This window comes from Phalaenopsis equestris, unplaced genomic scaffold, assembly GCF_001263595.1.
Source record: "Phalaenopsis equestris unplaced genomic scaffold, ASM126359v1 Scaffold000136, whole genome shotgun sequence".
Taxonomy (NCBI): Eukaryota; Viridiplantae; Streptophyta; class Magnoliopsida; order Asparagales; family Orchidaceae; genus Phalaenopsis; species Phalaenopsis equestris.
The window spans coordinates 959,493-983,999 of NW_018164578.1; the positions used below are offsets into that span (position 1 = coordinate 959,493).

Consider the following 24,507-nt stretch of genomic DNA (forward strand, 5'->3'; position numbering starts at 1 on the left):
TGTATCATGTACTCTTTTCTGGGATAGAAAGAAAGTCGCCGCTCTGCTTCCGATGACGTTGGCATCTTTGCCGAACCTTGTTAAATCTTTGTGTGTTCTTCTGGATTTGCGTCGATTCTTAATTTTCTTCGCTCTAATTTCTCAAAAGTATGTTAGTACCTTAGATCTATATTTGTGACAGTCAATGTAATATGTGTACTTTGATAATAAAGATATTAAATCAAGATTTTTGTATAAGTCTCCTTTTATTTTATAGTAGTATGATCTAAATGAATTTTGAGTATTTTTATTTTACAATGTTTAATGATGTTAGTGGCTTCGTGCTTATGAAAGTTAATAAAAAATAAGTAAATAAGATTCCTTTAAAATAAATTTTGTTAATAATTTATCAGTTATATGACCTCGACTCGAGGCAACCCGCCTCTATATGACCGGTTGCGGTTGAGTAGAGTTGGGTTGTGAGGACTCAAACATGATGCTACCTTGGTAGGCCAACTCCTTATGCTCCTTTTCATGATTTATCCTATAAGCCACTTGGATCCAAGTACATCTTAAATTAGGTAATAAAATTTAAATACACTTTTTTATATGTTAGCTCTAATCTTAAATAATTTCTAGACGTAACTAAGAGTGGGTATACAAAGTCATGAATATTTAATTTGTAATAATGATTCATGTCGTACTACTTACATTACTCTTAATAAATCAGAACTTTTGATACACAAATTATTTGGGCACCGTGTTTAGATGTCATAATGGTGTGGTTGCATGCATGCTTTGAGAGCATAGACATCTAAATAACTCGTGTTCCTCTTGTTAGCTGGAAGCATGCTGAATGCAACAGTCATATACTTCCTTTGACATCATTTGCATTTCTAAAATTGACGACTCTTCATCAACTTAAGTGTTTTTAAAAATGACTTGAATTATAATAAATCAGGTTTATACGTATAAATATATCGCTAATGAAGTGCCGCATAAGATGGATTAATATTAAACTTGTATGATGAGTAGATGAATTTATCATTTATAAAAGCAAGAGCAAAAGATTTTTATTTAGAGTAGATTGACAAGAGATGCAATGATGATTTGAGTTTTACATGTCTTGTTGCTCCACACAACTCAATGGCAATCTCATATGCATGATTCATTAAAAAAAATAACAAACTTGCACTATAATAATGTAATTATATATTCATATGCATGTCTCGATCATCCCTCACACGCCTAAGAATTCGAGTACCACATCTTACACTCGGGGGGAATTGAACCCCAGAGCAAAGGAGACTTGTAACTGAAAAGTTGATGCCCGACCAACTGATCTGAGTCCGCGGCGCTTGTGAAGTTAGACAAAAAAAAATCATGTAATAACATCAAATTTTAATCCTACATTATTAGAGTTATAAGTGAATTGATGCATTCAATGAACAACTCAAATTCAGCTCAACTATTTTTCCGTAGAATTTGTTAACACTAAAAAGCAAATAACTTTGAATATTTTTTAAAATTCCAAAAGTTATTAAGTGAACCAAACTTAAAAATTGCTCAACTTATTTATTTTTATTCACAAACAAACTTATTTGCTCAACTATTTGATGTTCAATAAATAACTAGCTAGTTAAATGCTTGATATTAATCTTTATCATAACTGATATCATACATGATATATTAATTATAACTTATTTAATTATATATTTAATAGTTATGTAGTATAATATTAGTAGTATATTAAGAGTATTAATTTATATTATTTGCAAAAAAAAAAAAATTGTAACTTATATATTATCTTATGTAATTAGTGTAAGAGAACTAGTTATAAGCTAAAAATTTATCTAATTACTTATTTATTTAGACATATTAAATCTTTTATTAATACTTTTATATGAAAAATTAGGCACCCATTCATTTATTAAATATGAACAATTTATAACATAATCAAGCCAAACTAAATTAATCATATACTTGGCACAACACAAACCTATACATAATTTAAATTTCGTGATTCACTCTGAGAAGTCCAAAATTTTAAAAATGACCTTATTTGCATTTATAATTTATTTAAATTTTAAATTAAAAATTTAAATGAAAAATAATTATTTAATTGCACATATTAATAAAAAAAGGGAAAATTCTAAGAACCTCACAATTCTTACCTATTTACATGTCGAACACCCAAGGTTTGATGTTTGCACTTATAAATTTTTGGTGTCATAAATTTATGCATGAAAAAGTTTTTTCACTTTTAAAAAAAATATTAATGGTAATATCCAATATTTGAGTTTTAAATATATAAATTTGCATATTTATGGGTTAGATATGTAAATACATAAGTATATGTAAATTCCCAAAAAGTAATTTAGAAGTCCAGTGTACAAAAATATGACACATCTACCATCCGAAAATTCCAGCGCCATGTGAGTCTGAACTCTTCCCCCGACTCCACAAATCTCAAACTTCTTAAAGTCCCCTATCATCATTCCGGCTCTCCGAGAGGACCAAAAGGTCAAAACTAAGTTAATTAGTCAATTTCTTTAGCTCTTCATCATCCTCCCCGCCTTGCATTGCGGCATCAATCAATTTTCACTCTTCACTCTTCAGTATCCGTCTCTCTTCTTCCACTCTCCTCTCCCGAGCGAAAATGGCTTCCATCCTTTCCTATACGGCCACCGTCACCGCCCTCCTCCTCTTCCTCTACCTCTTCCTCTCCCAATCCCTCTTCCTCCCGACTTACATCTCCTCCCACAACAATCTACAGCCCAAAACCAGAAGAAATCTGCTTTCTCTTACCAACGAAGAGGATCTACACTCTCCAATCCTGAAATCCAAACCCCCTCCGAAGAAGCAACCGGTCTCCGAATTCTTCGCAGCCATTAACAAAACCAAATCACTCAAGCCCAAGAAAACCAATTCCAGCATCTCCTCCTCACCCATCATTTCGAATCCCGCCACCAAATCCAAGCTCAACAAAACCATCTCGTTCACCGCCAAATTCAAGCTTAACAAAACGCTGACAGCCATTCCCACTGCTCCCAAAGCCAAGCTCAATAAAACCAGCATTACCTCCAAGTCGAACAACAACACTAAGCTCCTCAAACCCATCAAATTCAATTCCACCAAGATCTCCCTTCCCAAATCCAACTCCACCAAACCCCACCAACTCAAATCCCTAAATCCGGCGCCCAAAACACAGAGGAACCCAGATGTGAAAGATCTTCCCATCGCTAAACCCCAGCCCAAACCAAAATCCCCAAAACCTAAACCCTCTCCCGAAAACTGGCTCGACGAAACCGAGATCACCGGAGACGATGACGACATCATCGCCGAGTTCCGCGATCTCCCTTCCCGTCTTCACTCTGCAATCGTTCCCGACCTTCACAAGCTCTCCGCCACCTCGAAGCTCTACCTATCCAAAACCCACCGGGAGATCGCCGCCGGCGTTAAACCTTTCGTCGGAAAAAAATACGCGCCCTCCATCGCCTCCGCAGCCTCCGCGGCTCTCCTCCTCGTCCCCCTTCTTCTAGTCACCGCCCTCTTCCGCCACCTTCTCCGCACCGGAAGCTCCGCCTCCCTCCACCGCGCCCTCCTCTTCGTACAGGCTTACCTCGCCATCTATTTCGCCACGCTCTCCCTCACTGCCGTAGTAACGGGACTCGAGCCGCTCAGATTCTTCCACGCCGCGTCCCCGGGAGCGTACGCGTGGACGCAGGCCGTGCAGACGTTCGGCTACGTGGTATACTTGATCGCGCAGCTGATCGCTCTGGTGGTCGCATTCTCCGCCGACGACGGCGAAGGATCGGCGGGGAAGGCGGTGAACCTAGCGCAGATGCTGCTGGGCTTGGCGGTGGGGATGCATTATTACATAACCGTTTTTCACCGCGCGGTGACCGGAGACGCACCGCGGGCCAACTGGAAGGTGCACGGGATCTACGCAGCGTGCTTCGTCGTGATATGCGGGCTTGGTAGGGCCGACCGACGGAAAAAGGCGTACACCCAGGATGATGGTGGCGACGATGGTAAGAAAAGTTAGGAAAAAAAGGGTCTTTTTCATAATTTTATATTTGATGGGGGGGTATTTTGCGGTTGTTATTTATTGATGAATGATGGATCAGTCGGGACTGATTTTGTTCTGTTCGTTGCAAGTTGCGTGGGTTGGGAGAATCCCATTGTTATCCAGTGCTATTTTTTATTTTCGTTTGGGGGTGGATCATTAATTTAGCAATGTATTTGTACTATTTATATATATGTTTGGATCAAAGTGCAATAAATCACCGACATCAGTGAAGGAAAAGGGAATTCTCCCTGGAAGGTGGCTGATCTAAGCATCTGTCCGTTAATGAAGAATTCAAAATATCTTTTTTTTTTTTGGGTCATGTGATGATTCGGATATTTATTCTGTCTTCCTACGTCAACTACAATTATGTATTAACATATCAACTGTCTAAATTTCAATTTTTATCTACAAATCACCCAATTTTTGCCAAAAATATAGGAATTATGTGATCTGCAGGTAAAAGTTGAAATTTAGGTGGTTGATATGTTCATACATAAGAAATTATCTACCACTTAATTGCTATGTCGTAACATATCAACTGTCTAAATTTCAATTTTTTATCTACAAATCACCCAATTTATGCCAAAAATATTGGAATTATGTGATCTGCAGGTAAAAGTTAAAATTTAGGTGGTTGATATGTTCATACATAAGAAATGTTTTGTCTGTAAATTTTTTTTTTTTTTAATGGATTTCGTTGCAAGGTGTTTCGTACGAATCATTAATAGAATGCCTTGACAAAAATAAAAAACTTCGGGTGCAACTTAGGATCCATTTGGGGCAGCTTGTGCTTTTCAGGATAAGATGTTTATCCTGAAACGCGGCCTGCGGGCCGACCGCAGGGGTCGACCCGTAGCCTGCGTTTAGTGTAAAAACTCAAACGTAGTTTCGGATAAGTTGGTAAAACGCGTTGGTGAAACGCGCGAACCAAAGAACAAAACAGTACGGCGGCGTTTTGAAAACGCCGCCCGCACTTATAAGATGCCCCAAACGGACCCTTAATTATCTCTTATATTTTGGACTTAATAATCATCTTCAAATTTGCATGGATGCTTTTGTAATCGGACAGCTTGTTTAATGGCAAGAATTTAGGTATATTATAGTGTTAATAAGATGAACATATGTTTCAGTAGGTGTACAGTTTGCTTGAATGTTTTAAAAAAAAGGCTGCTTAAATGTTTCATTTTGTAATTTGAAAAATTTTAATCAATTTTGCATCTAAAGGCGGGCAAAAGAGGCAATGTTGGAGCAAGATCTGGAGCTGGACTGTGTTGTCAAGGCCTAAGAATACATTATTATAAATTTATATATTTATTGGTATAATACTCAATTCTTTATGATAAATGTATAATCTTATTCTGTCAAATTCTTAGTTGTACAACATGTGGGCGGACCTAAGTGTAAACTTGGGTGGGCAATTTAGATTGCAAAGTAAATAAATAATTGTTGCTAAACAAGCAATTTTATCCCAATAACTAATGCTAAATCATGATTTGTCCACTAATCACTCGTAAGAAATAGAGTGTAAGGAGTGAGAAAGAAAGGGAGACATAAATAGAAGAGTGAACAGTAATCAATATTAATCCATTGTGTTTTATTCATAAAATGATTCCCCTATTTAGAAGATGGTACACGGATGATATTATATTTTTGTCATAGCTTTAAATGGGTTTGTATTAAAATATTTCTCATATTTTATGTATATAAATTTATCATCTTATTGCTTACTAGTTCCACAAGTTAAAATATGTTAGACCGACTCTCAAAAAGACCACCCAATCTAGACCACTGAACTAGCCTGGACAAACGAACCTGGGTGAGTGACCCAACCTAAAGATCGACTCAGTCAGTTTAATCGACTAAGCTCAGCCAACTAAGATTATCCCGCCAACCCGATGTAAAAAAAGTTTAGTCGGCTAAAACGATAAACATATACATTTAAATACTAAAAACACTCTAGTGCGGACATCTTTAAAATAAAAATATAAGTGTAATATCATCAATGTATTCTCTATTCTAAAAATATAAAAGTATATTATAATAAGATATGATTAGTTAATGCTCTCTCTCTCCCCCTACTTATGTTCTATTTCTTGGGTGCGATTCACAAACATATCATGATTTAACACAACAAAAAATAAAAATCTTAAAAAATAAATCCTTAACTTAGCAAGTTTACCTCTCAAGAATGAGGCTGGTTCTGCTTCCACTTGTATAAAGCAATGATTGGATGGAACTATAATATATAAATAAAATTTTAAATAGATAGGATGACATATTAATAAATATGAAAACTTGTAGTGATATAATTATAAAAAACCACTAAAAATAGAAGTTAATATTATAAATTCATCCAAGAGTTTAATTAAAAAGAAGCTAAATCATATCTTAAATCATTATGATCGAGGAAATATATCCTTGGCTGTAATTTTGACAGTATTTATATTTTATATGCAAAACGATTGAAATTTTATTGTGGGTCTTGATGTTTTGAATCCAATTTTGTCTTTCAGATCATGCTTAAAGAATAGAGTGTAAGAAACTGAGAGAAGTAAAAAGAGAGAGAGAAAGAAAGAGGAGGAAAAAAAAAGGAAGTCTTGCTCTCTAGAGGTGAATAGGGGTGTTCCCTGGCTCATGGACCCATTTCAGTCCATTAAAAATAAATGTTAGAAGTAGGGGGAGCCCAAAAAAACCTATTTACATGAAATAACACTTCTATTTATAGATGATAGGAGGGACAAAAAAGAAAATTACAGTAGTAATCTTTATTTTGAAATGATAGTACAAGATATTATAGTACAGGGTTGCCAATTTAGGTTGCCTCGATATTCATGCAGAATATTTTTGAATATAAGCTTTAATAAATACCGCAAAAGATTAAAAGTCCAAATAATATGAATTACAAACAATATATTTACAAAAGTTGAAAATATATAGCAAAATTTAATAGATTATAATCATATCCTCATAAGTTAATTAAATTATTTTGAAAAAAAACTTGAAATATTTGTTAGATCCGCATTTTAAATAAAAACCACCCTAGACATCTGGAAATTGTCATTAGCTGCTGCCATCGCTAGCTTTCTTTACCTTATAAGTTATGCAATAAAAGCAAAAATATAAAAACACTTATTTATTATGCCAAATGTATTTTTATTTTATATTAAATACAAACAAAATAAAACAAAAAATATATAAATAAAAATAATTATCAGATAGTAATCACAAACGACCCCCTAAATTTTTTTTTTTATAAGAATAAACCTGCCCAATTTTCATTAATTTTGCGTTTTTAGCTCCTGCACTGCATTGTTGTTCAATAAGGAAAAAATTATTGCATACATATACCGCATGCAGAGATACATGCGATGTCTGATCTTGAGCGTAGATCACCGTGATCTACGGTCAGGATCAAACACCACATAATTTTTCTCAATAAAGAGCATGCTAAATGTTAGGAGCAATTTTTCGAAAGATTCATTTTTCTTTTTTTTACATAGTTTCACATTTCAATATTACAATAGTTATTAAATTAATTCTAATCATTTTTAACAGGCAAATAATTGCTTATTGCAGAATCTAATAGTGACAGCTGAAAACTATTGTCTCACTTTCTTAAGGAAAAAAATCTGCAACACTAACTGTTCAAAAAATACTTTTTCTAGAACAATTTTGAGGTAATTTATATACATAGTTATAAAAAACCCCAACCGATCCCAGCGACGGACACAGCAAAATTTGCTCTTCTTTTTGTGGAAATTCTGAACTAATTTAATTACAACTTAAGGAATAAACTCATTTATATTAGGCGTCAATGCATGGCCTTAAAGTGAGAGCCCAAAATCACAAAAAATGTGTCGGCAGGAAATAATTAGTGATGCATTGATGCTTGTCAAAATAGTGGATGTCAATTAAATCAATATTTATAAGAAAAAGATTCATAGATCTATTGGATCTATGATGAATAGGGGTGTAAATAAGTTGAACGTGATACGGTAAAAAATATTATTGTTCGTGTTCGGGTTGTTTAGATTTCGAACACAAAAAAATTATTCGTGTTCAGCTTAATATGCTTAGCGAGCCAAACACGAACTATTTGCGAATAAAGAGCTGTTTTGACAGTCCTAATTAGTTAGCCGTAGGATGTTAAGCAAATTATCATTTAGGAAAATATCATTTAGTTATAATTTAATAAATTTTTTATTCTATTTTTTAATTAATAATTTTAATTTATTATAAATCTTTGCAGCTTTGTAGTCAATTATATTATTTAAAAATACTGCTCATCAATTTTATATATATATATATATATATCAATTAAAAATACAATAATTATTTCAAGCCAAAACGAGCGGAACAAGAACACACAAATCTTTGTTCGTGTTCGGCTCGTTTATATATATATATATCAATTAAAAATACAATAATTATTTCAAGCCATAACGAGCGGAACAAGGACACAAATCTTTGTTCGTGTTCGGCTCGTTTATATATCGAACGAAAAAAAAAATTGTGTTTTGCTTGTTTGCTTAACAAATGAATCGAATACGAGCTGTTTGCAAACAACGAGCCGTTTTGACATCCCTGTATACAAAAATCCAATCAGCCCTTTTGAAAATTTGACCCTCAAAGCTCTCAATAAAAAAAAAAAGGACTCCCGAGATATCAAATTTTTGGAGTCCACACAAGCTCGGTCTCTATAACATCTACTACCTTGCTTGACGAGGAATTTGAAAATCTGAGAAGATTTGGTTCTTTTCATGTTTACCTCTTATATGGGCCCGACCACCACCTCCAAATCTTGGAGGATTTGATTGGGATATCTTAGGAAACCTTTGATTAGTTTATTCTTTTCTTATTTTATGTCTTTCTATTTTTTATTCAAAATTATTTTCCTTCCTAATCTAGGTGAGATATGTTTGGTAAGGTTGGAAACAAGGAGGGATTGATTTCCCTATATATATATACCTATATATAATCCAATTTAAGAGGTGCCCGTCTGCACTGTAGAACGCTAAAATAATGTGAAAATTAAATGGAGAAGTTGGCACATTAACTTTCCAATAATAATAACAATAATAAGCTTTAGATAGAACTTAAACGACATAAAATATTAGTGCACACCAAATACATGAAGTGATCCATAGAAGAGCGAGCACTCCCCTGAGACTACGTAGCCCTCAAGGATGCATCAATTAATTAATTTTTCTCTTATATAGAAAAAATTATTACGAACTCCGAAGTCCAGTAGAAGTGTGCCACGTGACAAGTGGGTCCACCCCTTTACAAAACCTACAACCAGTGTATTACAGTGAGACACACTTATTATGTGATAAGTGCCCATTGGATTACAGACACAAATTGTGTCCTGATGCAATAATCGCTTCTTATATAGACTCTTAAGAATTAAAAAATACTAAGGAGACAGGGCAGAACGCTATGTCATATAACGAGAAGAAGCCATAAACAAATTTCACAATTTAATATGATCCACTAAAGTGGAATACAAACAAAGTTCAAGATTGCATATAAGCCAGTATTCCGTATTACCAAACAAATGCACTTCTCTTAATATATACAAATTCTCTGTGCATTTTATGGCGATATTCACCTTCACATAACCAAACAAGACGAGGAAAAAAAATGGATAAATGAATGAAAAGGCAAATGCTAGCATAGGAACATTCACCATAAAGTGAATAATTTTTCACTTACAATTTTTTTTTACAACATTTCCTTGATTTTGGATTATTCAAAATAAAATTCTAAAAGAATTGGCAGCTTTATCATAAGATTGACCTTTTCTCATCACTTGCCCAGAAACTTCTGAAGAAAATCAAATGTCACGAAAGACAATTGGTCCCTCTTCCACCTGGGGAAAGTAGTCTTTTTTCATCATAATCATCAGCTTCATTTTCCTCCTCGTCATAAGCCACAGCAATCACAAGCTGCTCTTTTTGAAATGGCTCTGATTCAATTTGATCTTGAGATTGTTTCAGCTCTAATATCTGCATTTCGGATTCAAGCAAGGAATGCATTCTAGCCCTCTCTCGGTCACTCGGGTAGGTGCGGTAAAGGAAGGAGTAAATTATACAACAGAAAAACATTGGAATTGCTATTGCAGTGTAGAGTGCCTTAGCCAAGGAGGCGGCATTCTCTCTATCAATTTCAATGCTTTTATCTTTGTTAGATCTGGATGGATTTGGTTTGTAGCCGTAAAAAACCTCGGCCAACAGCCCGACAACAGGAGGAGCGGACGATGCTAAAATTGTTTCGAAGCATCTATCCAGTGCATAGATGCTTGTCCGTGACTTTTCAGGGACTATCTCTGCAAATATAGGGCTGCAAATGCAAAGAAGAAAACAAATTTGATGATTGTAAGCAATGAAAGAGATTGAGGTTCAAGAGAGTCTTATTAATAATAGCTCAGGAACTTCATATGCTTGTCTCAAGTTTACAGAAAATCGTAGTGCGATGAAACAAAGTGATGCTAAAGAGAAGCTGGTATTAATCCTCTCTAGTAAAGGAAAGGTCCAGCTTTCTCAACATCACCAGCGGCTAGAGAGAGAGAGAGAGAGAGAGCACAGGAAAATAGCCTGCATGAGGTAACCGCCCAAGTAAAAAAGAAAAGGTAGGGTATAGCATACAGTTATATGATACACTTTTATCAGTTTTAACTAAAGTATGCATTCTAAACGAGTAGCTAAATCCAAGGGATTGAGAAAACCAGACAATTTTCTTCTCTGTTAGTTCCAGCTTGCTACCTATGATGGACTATCGTAGTATGCAGCATCAGATATGTGCAGGATACGACATGTGTTCAACATGTATCACTAGTGTCGAACGCGTTGTGGGCGTGTAGGATTAAAATAATAATAAATAAATGAATGGCACATGTAGCAGACATGTTCTGTGAAGTAGTTAACATAGCGATGATCGAATGGTGAAACCATAGAATGGAAAAAACAAGTGGGTGACTTTAATTTTCAAGAGAAAAATTTACATACATATCACATAATTCTTATGCATTTACATATCTAACACCTAAACTTTCATATCTATATATATAACATTTTGGTGTTCTATATTTATGAATGTAAAAGTGTATTTCACTTTTAAAAATTAATAGTGGTATTTTTGTTATGATATTATAGATAAGCGATATGTATGTAAATATGCAATTTTAGGGGCTTGATGTAAATACATAAGAAATTGCGTGGTATGTATGTAAATGCCCTTTTTAAAAAAGATAACTAAAATGTATCTTTAACAAAAAATTTGCTTAGATTGCATTTTTTTTTTTTTAACAAAATCTATTTATTTTATTTCTTTTGTAGAAGAACTAAATGTAAGAATTGGATTATATGCATGTCATGTTTATTACACGTGCGCACACACACAAAGAGATATATACATCTACACACACACACATATATCTACATATATCTATACATACACATGCATATCTACATATATCTATACATACATACATATGTATATCTACACACACACACACACACACACATATATATCTTGTAGCTATGTCGGCTCATCACATTTTACTATAAATTGCAGAAAATTGATGATTATTATGTCCATGCAATAAATATAAAAATATACAGTTCCATGAATAGATAAGGATTAACTTCAATTACTATGGGGATGCAAATTGATATTTGAGTTTTTTATTTGATTTTAGTTTTTAGTTTATATATATATATTTTTTACCTAATTTATTTTTCTTTAAATATGCCTATATATGATAAGGGTCCTTACAGAGGATAGATTTTGTTAAATATTACTTGTTTGGATTTAGTTGGGTGTATTTATGATTTGGTCTTTGAATCACGCCCAAGGAATAGAACTAGTTCAGGAGGTAAGAGTGAATGGTAGAGAAGAGAGAAAGGGATAGAGAGAGTGTGCGGAGAAATAGTTGTATTAACTCTTCTAATAGTTGTCCCTCAGTTAAGGGAGAAATCCATCTTTTACATTCACTCTTCATTCTTTATATAGGACATTTTCTTATAAAGCATAAATACGTGATGATAAAATTTAGATTTATGGAGATTTTAGTTATTTTATTTTGACTTATAGTGGTGTGGATATGCAAATATGTTATCTCTAGCATGTTTTCCTTTATTGACGCCATATTTTATATTCTACTATTTGTGCTTGTTGGAACGTTTTCAAGTCATTCGAGAAGGAGACCTACACGAGCAATTATATGGTTTGACTCAAGAGGGGACGGATAAAGAGTACTGAGGGAAGTTTGAGCTTTTGTCAGGGAGGTTGAGCGGGATTTGTGCAGCAGATTTGGAAGGGAACTTCTTGAAAGGCTTGAAGCCCGACATACGAGTGGCCATCCACCCCTTGATTGTGTTGATTTAGGGAAATGATGGAGCTCGCCTAGATGATGGAGAATAAGAAACTGGTGAAGAAGACCGACAACGACGGCAACACCGAAGGATTCTACAAGAGCACCGCGACAACCACGACACCGAAAACCCATATGGTATCATTTCAAAAAGAGACGCTGAAGGAGAAGAGTATCAGACTCTGCCCCGAGGGTAATTTCAAGCAACTTACAAATGCAAAAGTGCAGAACAAAAGAGAAATACGCCCAAGAACATCGTTGTAAGGAGCGCGCCCTTCGGGTTCTTTTAGTTCAAGAGAAGGATACAAAAAGCGAGGACTCAGAAGAGGAAGTAGTGGAGGAGGAGCATCTGCATTTGGATGTGGCGGAGGTGTTCCTTAATTTAGTGGTGGGATTTATCCAAAACCACACCATGAAGGTAGGGTTGTGGTGTTGGTGGATTGCGGGGCCACACATAACTTTACTTCAAATCAGGTTGTGGGGAAGATAGGGTTAAAGCTGGTGACAACATGGAGCTTTGGCATTGTGATAGGGATGGGGAATGTAGAGAAAAGTAAGAGAATTTGCAAGGGACTGGTTCTAACACTACATGGCCTACAGGTGGTGGAAGACTTCATTTAAATTTGGGTAGCATAGATGTGATTTTGGGGATGAAGTGGATGCAAAAATTGGGAGAGATGAAGGTGTATTGGAAGTCCTTGACGATGGAGTTCCCAAGTAAAGGGTAGGAAGGTGGTGCTGAGAGGAGATGCTAGCATATGTAAAGCCATGGTATTAGTCAAACCTATGGTCAGGTCGATTCAGGGAGCAGGACCGAGTTACTTGGTGGAGTTGCAGAGCATTGAGGAGGTTCGAGATTCAGAGTTGGCAGAGTTTCCGGAAGGAGTCCAGCTGCTCCTACAACAGTTTAGTGATGTTTTTGGCATCCAAGCTAGTTACCCCCTTGGAGGGAGCGCGAGCGCGCTATTACATTGAAGAAGTGTTTCTCCTATCAATGTCAAACCCTACATGTGCCCCCAGAATTAGAATGATGAGATGCAGAAGCTGACTCGAGAGATGCTCGAGGCTGAGATTATGACACCAAGTGTGAGCCCTTTTTCTAATCATGTCCTGTTGGTGAAGAAAAATGATGGTAGTTGGAGATTTTGTGTAGACTACCGAGCTTTGAACAAGAAAACGGTATTAGACAAGTTTCTCATTCCCATGATTGATGAGTTACCGGATGAACTTTATGAGAGTTATTTTTTCAAAAATTGATTTGAAGACAGGGTACCATTAGATAATGATGAATTCGGTGGATGTGCACAAGATAACATTCATGACACATAAAGGACATTATAAGTTCTTAGTGATGTCGTTTGACCTCACTAACACCCCGACAACATTTCAATTTCCTCATGAATAGGGTTTTTCAAACTTATCTTCGAAAATTTGTTCTGAATTTCCTTGATCATATTCTGATCTATAATCGTATTGAGATAAAGCACGTGGGACACCAGAGAAAAGTTTTGAAGACATTTAGAGAACACCAGTTGTATGTCAACTTGAAGAAATGTTCTTTTGCACAGTTGCAGGTGGAGTATCTAGGAAATGTGATGACCAAAACAAGTGTATCAGTGGATCAGTCCAAGATTGAGGCTATAGTTGATTTGAAGGAGCTCAGATGATTCCTGGGTCTCACCGGCTACTACAGAAAGTTCGTGAGAGGATATGTCACGATAGTATGACCACTGACAGAGCAGTTGAAGAAAAATAACTTCAAACGGGGTAAAGCAACAACACAGACCTTTAAACAATTAAAGAGGATTATGACTAGCGTACCGGTATTAGCATTTTCAGATTTCAGTAAATCACTTATGGGGGACACGGATGTATCAAGGTACAGATTGGAAGCAGTGCTCGTGCAGGATCAGCGGCCGATTTCCTACTTTAGCCAAGTTCTTACGGCCAGAGTGAGGCTAAGGTCAATATATGAGCGTAAATTGATGACAATTGTCTTGGTCATTCAGAAGTAGCAGCTTTATCTGTTGGGATGACATTTCTTGGTTAGGACATATCAGATGAGTTTAACTTATCTTATGGAGCAACGGATGGTGACTGAAGAGCATCAAAGATGGCTATCCAAGCTACTGGGGTATGATTTTGAGATTCAGTACCGACCAGGATTGGAGAACAAAATAGCTGACGTGTTGCCGAGAAAGGTGGAGGAACTCCAATTAACGGCCCTATTGGTACCCCTGGTCTGAGATTGGGAGGCCTTAAGGCAGGAGAGCGAAAAGAAAGAGGAACTGAGGAAAATAAGGACTGAATTACTGCAGGATCTGAATAGTCATTCGAGATATGCATTGAGGGAACAACAGTTGTTTTGTGAGGAGCAATTCATGCGACCCAAGTCATCGGAGTATATTCCCAGATTATTATAAGAGTTTCATGGTAGTGTGATCAGGGGTCAATCAGGGGTGTAGAAGTCCTACAGTTGTCTGGTAGCAGAGCTTTACTGGGTGGGGATATGCAGAGACGTGGGGGACTTGGTGGCATAATGTGATGTGTGACAGCGCCACAATTACTTGATGACAACAACAGGGGGGTTACTAGAACCATTAGCATTACTGGAAAATGTTTGGGAAGAAGTGACAGTGGATTTTATCGAGGGGTTGCCGCAGTTAGAATGGTTCACAATGATTATGGTGGTTGTAGATTGCTTAAGTATGCATATTTATTCCCTTATGAAATCCTTACACGGAGGCCTTAGTTGCAATAGTGTTTATTCGGGAAGTAGTCTGTTTGCAAGGGGTGTCGGAATCAATTGTATCAGATAGAGACAAGGGGTTCCTCGGCCACTTCAAGAAAGAGCTATTTAGGTTGCAAGGGGACATACCTTAAAAGAAACACCGCATATCATCCCCAGACCGATGGGCAAACGGACGTGGTCAACAAGGGTGTGGAGATATACCTTCATTGTTTTGTATCTGATACACTCAAGTAATGGGCTAAGTGGATTGCATGGGCAAAGTATTGGTATAATACTTTGTACCACACCGCCGCACAGACAACCCCTTTCAAGATATTGTATGGGCGGGATCTAGCTCACTTGATACATTATGGGCATAACACTACACCAGTATCCAACGTTGATCGGTACTTGGAGGAGAGAGACAAGGGGAATCTTCTGAGGAGTCAACAAATCATGAAGAAGAAAGCGGATGGATATAAGAGGGGTGCAATTTGAACCGGGAGACATGGTCTACTTGAAGTTGAGACCCTATCGACAGAAGACATTGGCCAGGATGAAAAGCTAGAAACTTTCATCGAGATACTGTGGGTCTTATGAGGTGATGAAACGCATCAGAACAGTGGCCTACCGTTTAAAAATACCACCATGATCCGCGCTACACCCGGTCTTCCATGTATCCCAGCTGAGACGAGCGATTGGAGATCACACACCCTCATCTACACTACCGCCGACGCTGACAGAAAACTTGTAGGTGATTCTGGAATCATTAGTCGAAGGAGTGCGTCGAGGAGTAAGGGGATTGAAGGAGGTATTCGTTAAGTGGAAAAAGACTTCCATACTATGAAGTGACATTGAGGCCTTAAGAGGTGATCCACAAGCAGTTTTCCTCTTTCCACCATGAGGACAAAGTACTTTTTTGGGAGGCGAGTAATATAGGCGGGAGCTGGTCCAAGAAGGACCGACCGATTGCAATCCTGCAGGCCCATAGGCGGGCCGACTTGTGTCACGAGAAGAAGGGGAGGGATCCGAGCATGGTGAAAGGGAAGGAAAGGAGGGGGTGGGGTCAACTCAAGCCATAATCACATATTCAAGGAGGAGAAATTGAGGGGAGTTTGAAGGAGAGTTTATAAAGAAAATTTTCAAATGCTATCTGAGGATTCTATTAAAAGGAGAAAACTAGGATTTGTTCTTTTTTATGCATTAGTTTTGTGTTTGTTGTCTTCTCTTATTTTGGTGTTGTTCCTAGCGACGTCTAGGGTGTGGGAGAACTGATCAACCTCTCAAAAGTAAATCATCTTTTGTAATTTGCTTGTATTTCCTTTAATTGTTGTAAGAGCAGCCCTTATTTGTGTCATTCCATCCATCTATTGTGATTTTTAAGTGGTTTGTTCGCTGATTTTGATGTCGAGGCGTATCAAAATATTGAAAGCTCCTTGGTTCACATGCTTTATTCTTTTGGTTCGTATGCATAAAGATGGACACCCTTAGTTTTCGTGATTTTTAATCTTCAATTTATATCCCCTCTCCGTTAATAAGGTTCTTGTAGGATTTGGTGTCTGAGACATACCCTGTATGCTAAGGTTTCATAGTGCATGTAGTAAAAGAGATGTCCCATGAAATAATCTCTTGAAAGTATTTAATGGCTAGAAAGAGGGAAGGAATATTCGGTTTCTTCAAAAAATTCAGGAGGGCTATGACATTTTCTTAAATTTTGTATAAAATGTTTGTAAAAGTTTGCATTTCATATGAAAATATTACACTTTGATGAAGGGTTTTGTGTTGTTTTGGGGGTTGCAGTGAAAACATGATCGAACAGAACTCAAAAAGATCAAAATAGAGAAAATTGTGGTTTGGTGCCTAGGCGTCGGGCTAGTGGCGCATAGGCGCCAGTCTCTGTCCAAGAAAACAAAATTCAGAGAGCATGGAAAGGCGGCGCCAGACTAGGAGAGCTTATGCGTCAAGCATGCAGTGCCCAATAATGGATCAGTGGCACTTAGGTCCCCAAACAGGCCAGAACTTGTCCAGACTCCTAAAAGAGAAGAAAGTAGGTGATGCCTATGCAGCACCAAGGCGCTACACACTGGCTTGTAGGTGACGCGATAGTGATGCCTTGACACCAGAACCATAGTGAAAATCATCCAAGTGAGTGGTACTTAGGCGCCATAAGTGAAATTTGACAGTTGATTAATTTTGTTCGGAAGAAGTATAAAACTTTTGAAGATGATATAAAGGGGGTTTTTTACTATTTTTATGTCATTCTTGAGAGATGAATAGAAGGAGAAGTCAAAAAAAGCTTTTTAAGGAGTTTGCATGTGAAGAAGGGAGAGATTTAGGAAGATCAAAAGGTCTATTCAATACTTTAGGAAATTAAACTCTTGATAGTCAATTTTTCTTAGACCACTGGAAGGGGATAAGGGATAGACCAACTTCTATTTGACAATAATTTTTAATCACTAGTTCAATTATATTCTCCACTTGATCAATTTAAGGGGGAAATTTCTTGAAACTTGAATTTTTTTTAAACTTCTTTTGGCTTGGTTGGATAGAACAACTTTTTAAATTTAGGATAGTTAATCTTAGAACTTGAATTTCTTTTAAACTTCTTTTGGCTTGGTTGGATAGGACTACTTTTTAAATTTAGGATAGTTAATTTTAGAATTTGCAAATCAAACCCTTCAGGTTTGAACTGATGGTAGTAGTAGGCTACAATTTTTCCAATTAAAATTCATCTCGTTCACTGTAGAGTTGACATCCGGACTCCAACCCGGCACTACTGATACACCACGTATATTTGCGTGAGTCGCCCGTGCTTCACAGCACTTGGTGCGTATCAAAGTCATCATCTTATTGTGAGGTAGAAATATTTGTGAAGCTTTCTTTCGAGCTTCTTTGTTGAGCAAAGATATACTAAGATAAGGAAAAGGCTAGGTGAGTGTCTTGGATTGTATGTTGTTTTGGGCTTACTAAAAAGTAAATCAGATCCTCCTCTCTTGTAGACCAAAATTTCGTTCGAACCATGTAAATCTTAGCGACTTTATTTCTATTTTGTTTAGATATTTATTGTATCATATTTTATTCATAAAGAAGCTTCAACTTTAAATTTAGGTGTTTCGTAACAACGAAACAACTAACTCATGTGAGCCAAAAAGTTAAATTTTATTAGCTTCTAAAGTTAGTTTAGCTTAATTTTCTTTTAATAAATCCTAAGTATATAGGACTTCTACTTTTTTTTATTTTCATAATTTAAAGGTTTCTTTAGAACCATACAAATATAAATCCTATAAAACCCAAAACCATAAACCTTGAGTTCAACCCTAAACTCTTAAATAGTTAAATCTTTGTCTAAGTTCATACACACTACACCTCTAAGCATTGACCATTTTTTAGAATCTGGTTAGTTTGTTGAGTATCACTTGCAAATGACATCTTAGCTAACTTATATCTACCTCTCACCATATTAAGGCTAAATTGTGACATCCAAGCATACTCCAATTGGTGGGGCCATGGAAGGCACGTGATTCTTCTCTAGCCACTAGTAAATATCAAATTAGAATTTATTTCAATGATATTTCGCCAGGGAAATGATTGACTACATATCAATCTCAAATTTTCACCAGAGGAGCCAAAGGGAAAAAAACAGCTTTAGTAAGGAACAACTAAATCTAAGTGCTTCTTCTCAGATTAAGATATTAACAAAAAATAAGGAACAGAAGGGCCTTCGTAAAGCATTTGTTTGTAATAATGGTTGCCTTGAGCCGTCCCAATATATTTATTTAGTAAGAAATTCAAAGTTAGCATTTATCTCATGAATCCTCAACTGCTGCAATTTTATTTCAATAGAACGAAATGGTCATTATAGATGCAAAATCTATGAAACATAACATACTTGTTCGTAGCAGCAGCATTCCACGACATGCTCAATCCCATTGTGAAAAGGACGATAGCATGTGCCACTCCTGAGGAAGGGTCGTAAGGCAATCCCAGCAACAACAAAGCTCCAAGCGGAATAGCTGAACCAGAGCTTATCTGTGACAAGACTATCCTTCCAGAGTTGGGTAAGCGAATTGCAAGAAAATCCCCCAGGTTCCCTCCAATTAATCCTCCAAGTGAGTTTGAAAAGACGAACATACCCATAAGAATTGCAGTCACGCCATGAGAAAAACCAATAAGCTCCAGCCACATTGGTGCAAATGCCAAGGCAGACCATGGGAAGTTTCCAGTGATTCCCTGAGCTACAATGATCTGAAACGATGGAATTTTAACGACATATTTCACTTCCTTAAATAAATTTTTCACTTCAGCAGCTATAGAATGGGATGAGCGAGGAAGATCAGGTGGTCTTGCACTGTTAGAAAAATGGGGATCAACAGCGAAAAGATAGACTAGTATTCCAACAATTACACTTATGATTCCAACAAGATGAAAAGAAATTCTCCAGCCATCAATTCCCATGAATTTAGTTGATGCTAGTAGGAGTGAAATGAAACCTCCAAGTATAGAACCTATATTAGAAGTTAATTGCAACCAGCCAAAAGCTGAACATTGTCATCAGTGGAGTCTGCAACAAGAGACTGAATTGCTGGTGTCACCAAAGCTAGCCCAATGCCATTCAAGGCTCTTGAGAATGCAATCTAGAAATAAAACTTGCTGTGAAGACAATATGCAAGCCATAGTGAACTAAATGCATGAATCAAACCATAATCTTTGGAATGCAGAAAAATCATAAAGAAGATTAACTAATAAAATAAGATTTTCATGGAAATGCCCCCCAAAAGGGTATCTGTGGCATGTCTTTGGAATTTTCATAATATTTTTAAAACCATAATCCTTGCAACACATCAAGATGGTACTCCATGGTCAAAGAAAAAAATTAAAATTCTCTTTTTCTCTCCCTCGTCTTTTTCTAATTAATATTGTTGTCTTTATTTCATTTGCTTGCCTTACAAAATCCTTGTCGCTAGCAAATTCTCTTGCACGTCGAATGTATTCATCATCACAAAGCCATTGATAAGAGCTAAGAGCACTCACCCTAATAATAAGTCTCACACTTCGCTCTCCTATTTAATGAATTAAAAAAATTTATTTCAAATCAAAATCATATTTCAATTTTTAATAGCAAATTTTGTATCAAACTTCCAAAAAACAAAATATAAATTGTAATTATCCATAAATTTTGTATCTATACAAAAATAGCAAATTTTGTATCAAACTTTCAAAAAACAAAATATAAATTGTAATTATCCATAAATTGATTATTTGAAATATTTTGTTTATCCTAATAAAATTACCAAGTTAAAATAAAAAAAAAATCTCTCTACTGACTCAATAAGTTGGCAATAATCTGGATCTTCTATATGACACCTCTCCAAACCAAGCTCTTCAGGCTCACAAAACTCTAAAAAGCCATATATTACACGACTTCAATAAGCCTACATGACGCCTAAACTTAACACTAGCAAGCAACTTTTGAAACAATTTAGCTATGTACCGAAGTGGACACATGGACAGTGAAAGTATATTGTTCATTGAATATTTGTACCCCAAATTAGTTGTCTAACACTTTGAATGATGAAATAATATAACGTGACAATATCATATAGATTCTACAATATAAGTTGATCCACTTGATCATCTATAATCACCCACACCTCCCACCCACCCCCACCCCGCTCCTCTAAATTTGTGTTGTATTATGCTCCTCAACATGACCTACCATGAAAAGGCTAGCATTCATCTCCTTCCTCAAATCATAATGCTCTAACACAGATTATAATGCAATACAAGTAAATTCACTCAATGTTTTCACTAACCCCTTTTATTTCCATGACAAACAACAGCAGGCTTGCAAAGTTTAAGAACATCAAAAACTCCTAAACATTAGGAATCTGGTTGAGATGAAGAACTTAAACATGTCAAACTCCAATCAAATTGCGCATTATACATCTTCAACTTCACCGTGCCAAAACTACCTGCCTCTCATGTAAAGAGAAATTACAAATCTCTCGAGCAACAAAAAGAAAGAAAACACACACACACACACACACACACACACACACAAAAGAAAGGATTAAAACCAAACAATTTTCACGTGATGCTCGCCAAAGAATATCTTCTTGCATGTCTATAAAATTGTCAGAATACTTCTAGCACCATAGTGCTTCAAACACGTCAAGGTGGACACCATTCAGAAAAACACTACTTTTGTCTTATTTTTATCTTTTTCCCCAGCATTTTTTTAAATTCTCTCTTTCTATCTAATTCAGATACCGACCACAATTAATGGAAGCCAAATGCACTGGCTTACAAACTGTGCACCGGCCAAAAGCACTCGCCTAATAATAGGTCCAGCCCTTTATTTTCATATTTATAGGAGTTAAAGGAGCTCATTAAAATCAGCAACCGCCCAAAAAAATGATAAAAGAAAAGAAAAAATGTGCTTATCATAAAATTGTCTATTTTAAAGCATGTGTTTATCCAAACTGAAGTACTGTTAAAATCTTAACGGCATCGAGTCTTCTTGCACAAGGCCAAACCCTGATTTATCCGTGCTGGAAAAAGGCAAACAAAGAAAGGGGAAAAAATGTATAATGCAAACCACAAAACCAATTCAAGTTACAATTAATCCATGAGAATCAGATCCTGTTCCTACGACTCTTAAACAAACTATATCCAAATCCATTCACCACACTATTCTTCTAATCTAATGCCCCGAATCATGCTCGCAAGAACATGAAGAAAATCAACTCAAAATCAATCTAAATAACTAAATCCAAAGATGAATCACATTCTATCACTAAACTAAGAAAACGAATGCAAGCAAAAAACTTTGGCATTGAAAAAACCTCTTCAATGCCGCAAATGTTAACTATATAAGAATTGTGCAGTATGTGTGTAAATTTCCATTCACTTACGATGCCCCCTTTGAAGAAGAACCGCAATGGGCATAATCAAACCCTAAAAGCAAACTAAAACCCGTTATAATGCCTCAAAACCAAATCTATTCCCCGCTATCTTCATAACTCAATATATCGAACAGTTAATTCATGAAACCGAACAAATTTAGATCCATAGAAGATGAAATCAATACCTCCGTATAAGTGGAGGAAAATGCCACAAGGAATGTGGCCGCCGCCCAGAGGAACGCGCCAATGGCGATCACATGTGTCCTGTTGTGCCTCACAGCCATATACATAGCAAGCGGATAGCAGGCTGACTGCACAAAAGATCGCAAAAGCGTGAGAACACCAAGTCCCGAAGGCGTCAAGTCAAGCGCCTCCCCGACCTCCTTGTACACGGCCGGAAGCAGAGCCTCGTCGGCGCGTTCCATGATTCCAGCCAGATTCACTAGCACGAGCGTGCACCTCTCCGCAACCATCGTTGACACAACCCTCTTCGCCGACGAGAACGACGACGACGATAGCTGCCACCGCGCTGTTATGGAGAAGAACAGAAGGAAGAAGACCAATTCCAAAAAGAGAAAAAAAAAAGGGGGGCAGTTCCTCAAGTTTCAATATTTTCTACTTGTAGTCTAGCACTCATCATAAAAAATTTAAATTTAAAATAAATTACAAATTCATTGAAGTTTTTTGAAAGTAATAAAATATTAAAATTATTGATTTATTATATATTATTTATATTTTAAATTAAATTTAATAATTTTAAAATTTATAGTTTTATTTTATAGAATATTTATGTTTTGTAAAAATATTTTAAATAAAATATTTTTATTCATTGATTATATCATATATCATTGAATAATATCACTCAAGTGATTAGCAAACGTCTAGTAAATATGCATTAAAATGAGTAGTAATTTAAAATCATTAAAATATTAAAAGCACATTATATAATATGCCTGAATGCATAAAATTTAGAAATATGAAATAAATCAGTTTGCTTTTTGTTTTTATAAAATGCGGTTGGGAATGTTAAATATGTATTTATAAAACTCTTATTAGTGCAAATGTTTTTAATTACAAAAAAAACTACATTATGTGAATTTCTTCATATCCATTCAAAAAATACCTTGTTATGCATTTTATAGGCATTTTAAATTTTATTATTCAGAGTTTTCTAGTATAGAGGCATATGATGAATAAAAGTGTTATGAAGTGGCACCCCAAAATAAGATTATGTTGAACTTTTTGATATTTTAGATGGTTACTATGAGTTAAAATTGGAAGAACTCATGAGAAGTGATAGATGTCATACCCAGGGCCTAGAAGACGGTACACACCTGCAACGCAGGACATGAGGAAATGGTTTGAACCTGTTTTATATTTTTTAAAGAATGATTTGCATTGCAAATAAAATAGAAAATTCCACCGCTACTTTCCCTTCTTGCTCCAAAGTGAATGTATCGTACAGGTTCAATCAAAGGCAAAGGTTTAGAGCGAAACATGGAGAGACGAAAGAGGGAGATCGGGAGGAGGAGAATCGAGAGAGAGAGAGAGAACGAGATGGATCGTCTGTAGCCTTATCGAGAGAGAGAGAGAGAACGAGATGGATCGTCTGTAGCCTTACCTCTACTCTTATAGATTGTTGATGCTCGTCAAAACTGGAAGACAATAAGAAGTGGCGACAAGAAGAGGCAACAAGGAGAAAAGAAAAGTTACGATTCGGGAAATCCACAACAATAAAAGAAAAGATCACAAAAAGAGGAAAAAGGAAAAGAAGAAAAAATATCGTAAAGGAAAAAAAAAACGTTAAGAAAAGAATTTGCTTCTTACATACTGCCCTTCTTAAAAGAATTTGGTCCCCAAATTCATACCTCAATTATGGAACAAATACGGGTACTTCACGATCATCTCTTTTTCAATTTCCTAGGTTGCTTCACATTCTTACTGGTTCTTCGAAAGCACTCTAACAAAAGATATCTTATATGTTATTCTAAGTATTTTAGCCTTGTGGGCTAATAACCATATTGTTCATTGGCTCGACCTGCTCGGATGACTAGACTGAGTAAAGCTTCGACGATCATGACGGTCTACTATGCTTGTCTTTGTTGTCAGGCGTAATGTTGTTGGTTGGGTTGGTGATTGTGGGTCAGCAAGACTGATCAGATCAGATGTGTTCAATCGATCGATGATAATAATCTAGTAAACTCTCGATCTCCACCAACAAGTTTTTATCGATAGGGTAGACCTAGACTATCGGGCAGAGAGTAAATCACAGAAATCCAACAAGCAACCTTATCTTAGACAAGAGATTCCTGGTGTTATGACCGAGCATTGCATTCTTTTGGTGGCTTTTTAGGTAGACGACTATGTGATCGCGGTATAACGGTAAAGGGGGCTAACATTTCCTTAGGCCTGATTTTGTTGCAGCGGCGGGCCTCGAAGATTCGTT

The 24,507-nt window shown here is 36.3% G+C and overlaps 2 protein-coding genes across 2 annotated transcripts; one reads left to right on the plus strand and one right to left on the minus strand.

Annotated features, from left to right (window-relative positions):
* Positions 1-2,447: 2,447 nt before the first annotated feature.
* LOC110021639 lies at positions 2,448-4,265 on the plus strand. Its single transcript, XM_020720207.1, has one exon. It carries the CDS (start codon positions 2,639-2,641, stop codon positions 4,025-4,027), a length of 1,389 nt encoding a protein of 462 aa, XP_020575866.1. The 5' UTR covers positions 2,448-2,638; the 3' UTR covers positions 4,028-4,265.
* Positions 4,266-9,589: 5,324 nt separating this feature from the next.
* Positions 9,590-22,636, minus strand: LOC110021624. The gene is given in 4 exon segments (XM_020720185.1): positions 9,590-10,393; positions 19,046-19,700; positions 19,703-19,790; positions 22,247-22,636. Coding segments are annotated over 4 exon segments (1,530 nt in total). The 5' UTR covers positions 22,535-22,636; the 3' UTR covers positions 9,590-9,894.
* Positions 22,637-24,507: the final 1,871 nt, after the last annotated feature.